The sequence below is a fragment of the Orycteropus afer genome, unplaced genomic scaffold, assembly GCF_000298275.1.
Source record: "Orycteropus afer afer isolate SDZICR_OR568_19922 unplaced genomic scaffold, OryAfe1.0 scaffold00292, whole genome shotgun sequence".
Classification (NCBI taxonomy): Eukaryota; Metazoa; Chordata; class Mammalia; order Tubulidentata; family Orycteropodidae; genus Orycteropus; species Orycteropus afer.
In genome coordinates, this window is record NW_006921879.1 from 65,709 (window position 1) to 70,328 (window position 4,620).

The 4,620-nt window shown below is 37.1% G+C and overlaps 1 protein-coding gene across 1 annotated transcript; it reads left to right on the top strand.

The window, feature by feature from the left end:
* The first annotated feature begins 3,395 nt into the window (after positions 1-3,395).
* LOC103205799 (olfactory receptor 11G2-like) lies at positions 3,396-4,349 on the top strand. The gene has a single exon (XM_007951213.1). The coding sequence runs from the start codon at positions 3,396-3,398 to the stop codon at positions 4,347-4,349; it is 954 nt and encodes a 317-aa protein (XP_007949404.1).
* Positions 4,350-4,620: the final 271 nt, after the last annotated feature.

Consider the following 4,620-nt stretch of genomic DNA (forward strand, 5'->3'; position numbering starts at 1 on the left):
AGTATTGTTTCTTCTCCTCTCTCCGATCTTATTATCAGCTTTCATCCAAAGAGTGAGTGGAAATTGTTTAACATGTGAGCCACAGCATTCTTTTTTTTTTTTTTTTTATGTTAATCAATTTAATAGAAATGTTTTCTTCCTGTCTTTGAGAACATTGTAGATATTTTTGTCTGATTGTAATGAAACACCGTCAAAGCCAATAATAATAAAACCTAAGAATGTGAATTTTTCTTTGTTTCCATGATTCTAGAGCATGTTTTTTCATCTTATATTATTCCTTTACGAGATGAATATGATATATTTACAAAGAGGTTTAGGATTTTAAGTAAAGATGCTTATTACCTGACAAATTGCTAAGGAAGTATTTATTTTGATAATTTTTCTTGCATGGTGAGTAGAGGAAACGAGAGACTTCTTTCCAGAAATATTTTCTTTCTGTAGTCCATGTATTTCTTTCAGTTTCATAAAATGGTCTGCTATTATGTGAAATAATTCTACTCTAAATAACAATATTAGTCAGCATGTGTGATTTTTCTTATTTTTTATTTGTTGTTGTTGTTGTTATTGTTGCATTTATAGGATTTGCTCTAAACTGTGATGTTGGACAATCACTGTCCTCAGGAAGTAATCTGAACCAACGAGGGTGAGTACTGATATTAATTTGAAACAAATCCATTGTCAGTGACTCCTCTCTAAGTAAAATAAGTTAACTGACATGGCTGAGAGTAGGGTCTTGGGGAAATAGAACACAGGACTATGTGAAGGGCAATTAGACAATTCATTGAAATATAAAAATATAATTCAAACAAAATATTGAAAACCATGATTCCCCAAAGGAACTGAGTTATTGACTGAACTCTAAAAATATTCAACAGAGTACTGGTATCTGTTTGGGATGATGGAAGTAAATAGTGGTGATGATTGAACAATATTGTGAATATAATTGATGTTATGGAAACATATACTTAAAACTTATTAAAATGGAAAATTTATGCTATATATATTTTACCATAATAAAAAAAAAAAACTTTATTTTTAATTCAACAGATAGAGTTTGAGAGAACCCATACCCAAGGATTTATCTCACCTTTTTTCTTCATGCATCTATACACACTAGTCCTTCCATTTTAGGGAACATCTCAATAAACCTCAGTCAACCTTGTATGTGATGTAATCTGAAGAATCCAGACAGCATCTCCTAAACTGAAATATGTCAAGGGTTCTCCTGGCTCAGGGCATTAGATTGCCATCTTAAAAAGGCTTCCTTAAAGACTCTTCATAAAATCCAAAAATACTTCCAGATGTGGAAAACAAATCAAAATTTAAGATAAATACATTAAAGGTTTACTCTTTACCCCTTGATTATAAGGTCTATGAGGGCAGAATCTGTCATATTCTCTAGCATTAAAAGACCCAAAGATATGCTGAAAGAGCCTAATAAATATTTTTCTAATGAATAAATTTCTCTAATGTAATGAGTCAGACAGAGAGCCTGAAGAAACAAGAGAATTTTGATTGAATAACCACTACCTGGGCTGGTGTTTTGGTTGCCTAGTGCCACTCTGACAGGAATATTCCACAAACAGGATAGCTTGAACAAATAGGAGTTTATTCTCTTAGAGTTTGGAGGCTTTAAGTCTGAGTTCAAAGTGCCAGGCTCTAGAGGCTGGGTGAAAAGCCCTCAACCTTGGGCTTCAGCTCTGCCTCCTGCTCCTGGCCCACTAAAGCTGGAGGCTTTTCTTCACTCAGACAGCTGCTGGCTGCTGAGGCTGACAAACCCAAGGTTGACAAGTTAAAAGGCACAGTCACAATGCTACCATTAGCACATGGCAGGCCATTAATTCAAGTCCATTGAAAGTCCCAAGGTTGGCAGAGCATGGCAGTCTGCTGAACAATGACACGGCTACATTCAGGGTTCAAGCGTACCATAAGTTAGAGACCATTCCCAAAGCTGCTTCTTATATATGGAAAGCAGACCACATCCCTAAAGCAGCTACTCAGCTGCTTGTGGTAGATCCTACCATGGAGTTGATTGCCAGTCTCATCATGGGAATAACTACTACCAGCTGCCCAGCCACTCAACCAGGCCCAGCCAAGTTGACACACAAACTTAATTACCACAAGTGGAAGTAGCAGGAAAGAGAGAAGTGAGAAATTCCATATTTCAGATTTGTACAGATAGGAAACACATAGTTGGGACATGACAGTGGGAGAAAAAAGAAAAAAGATACAAAATGTCTGTTGAAAAGGCAGAATAAAGGAAGAAGTGTGAGAAAGGACAGTGAGCAAAGAATATGTAAATCCTCACAGAAATATGAAACCTATCTACTTTTCAATTTTTCTTGCAGCAGACTTGGACGTGGTTCCCAATATTAGCAAGTTGAATTTAATTGCAATCATTCAGACCAGCTGTCCTGACTAACATCAAGTCCCTTAATGGTCATATCTAGTTCACATATTCACAAGAAAGTATGTTTAACCCGAGAAATTTATAGGCCAAAGTATAGGGCTTTGCTTCACAACGTATAGTGTATCCAGCAGTCTAAAAAAGCAGTAGAGCATTTTTTTTTACACCAAACATATACTGCTCATGAAAACAAGAAGGAACCTGAAAGATCATCTACCCTACGATGAAAGAGGTCTTTCTCATTATCCCTTTAGCACACCGAGAGTATGCTGGAGGAACTGGGAGTAAAAAAGAATATTAAATTGTACCCTGATATTAATATGTGCACTGCATTGAAACAATCTTTTAAAATACCTTGATTTTAACTTTTTGTTTTTATATCAACATTATAAATCATAATGAATTGGGTATTCAAAATACCTTTGAAAGAACGTCACACACATGAAAATGTATGCATAATATCCTGTAATATCATCAGTGCACACAGACAGATGAAAGAATAGACTAATTAAGCATAGATAATTTATTAAGATTACAAAAGTGTGCATTGCTGGTATCTAGTGTTTTTAGCTGGGTAAATACTTGTTCTCAATTCATGTTTTCCCTCCTTTCTATTATCATGTCCCCTGGTAGCATAGTGGCTAAGGCACTTGACTGCTAACCAGAAGGCTGGCGGTTCAAACCCACCAGCCACTCCTTGGAAGGAAGATGGAGCAATATACTTCCATAGTGATACTGCCTCGGAAACCCAAGGAGGGGTTACCATGAGTCGGGTCTGACTTGACGGCATATAACAACAACAACATTAAAATAAGATCATGTTTTCTGGGAAGGATCATCAAAATCCATTTTGTTGCTGAAGCAAATATCTATTTGTTGCATAAGCAAAAGTCTAACCAATCATAAAGAATTTTGGTGTTTCCAGGAAAAAACCAACATTCTTCATTAAAGTTCAATAACTGATGTCATCTCCATGTCTTCCAGACTAATGAATGCATCCAAGAGAGACACCACCAGCTCCGTGAGCCACTTTATCCTCCTAGGCTTTCCCTCAAGCCCAGAAACGCAGCTCCTCTACTTCGGGCTCTTCTCAGTAACATACATGCTGACGCTGATGGGGAACACAGCCATTGTCTGTGCCGTGTGGTGGGACCAGCGTCTTCACACACCTATGTACATATTCTTGGGGAATTTCTCTTTTATAGAAATATGTTATGTCACCACAACCGTCCCTAACATGTTGACCATCTTCCTCTCCACAAGAAAGTCCATCTCCTTTGTGAATTGTTTTGCACAGTTCTACTTCTTCTTTTCTTGTGGGTGTGATGAGGGTTGCTACCTTTGTATCATGGCCTTTGACAGGTATCTTGCCATCTGCCATCCTCTACATTATCCACACATCATGACTAAAGACCTATACACCGGGCTGGCCATCTTTGGATGGTCTTGTGGATTCATTCTCACTCTAACCCCAGTTCTTCTCATTTCACGATTGCCCTATTGTGGCCCAAATATTATCAACCATTTTATGTGCGATCCTGTCCCACTGATGATGCTCTCCTGTTCTGAAGACACCACCACCCAGCTCATTTACTCTACTCTCAATGTCATCTTCATGATTGGCACTTTTCTCTTTGTTCTTTGTTCCTATTTTCTGGTGATTCTGGCTGTGCTACGGATGCCCTCAACAGCCAGCAAACACAAGGCTTTCTCCACTTGTGCTTCTCATCTGGCTGTGGTGATCCTGTTTTTTGGTTCTGTTATGGTGATGTATGTGAACCCTGGATCAGGACACCCAGTGAAAAAGCAAAAAATTGTTACCTTGTTTTATTCTGTGATAACACCTCTGTGTAATCCTCTAATATACAGCCTCAGAAACAAGGAGATGTTGGCTGCTCTGAGGAAAATATTTAGGATTGAAGGAACTTCTCATAAAATTTAAATGAGAACCAAATTCTCTCTCTCAAATGCAATTTACCTTAATAATATGAGTGACAAATTTGTCTGAAAATTTATTACATTTCCTTAAGAAATTGTTATAATAAGGACCCATTATCATCTTAAGCACCACTCATCATCAGACTCTTAGAGTCTCTTTTAATAAGATTATATTTTAAAAAATGAATTCAATTTTGTGTTGAAATTAATATCAAATACATGACATTCTATGTATCTACAGTTACTCCTCACTTATTGACTATCTCATTATCCAA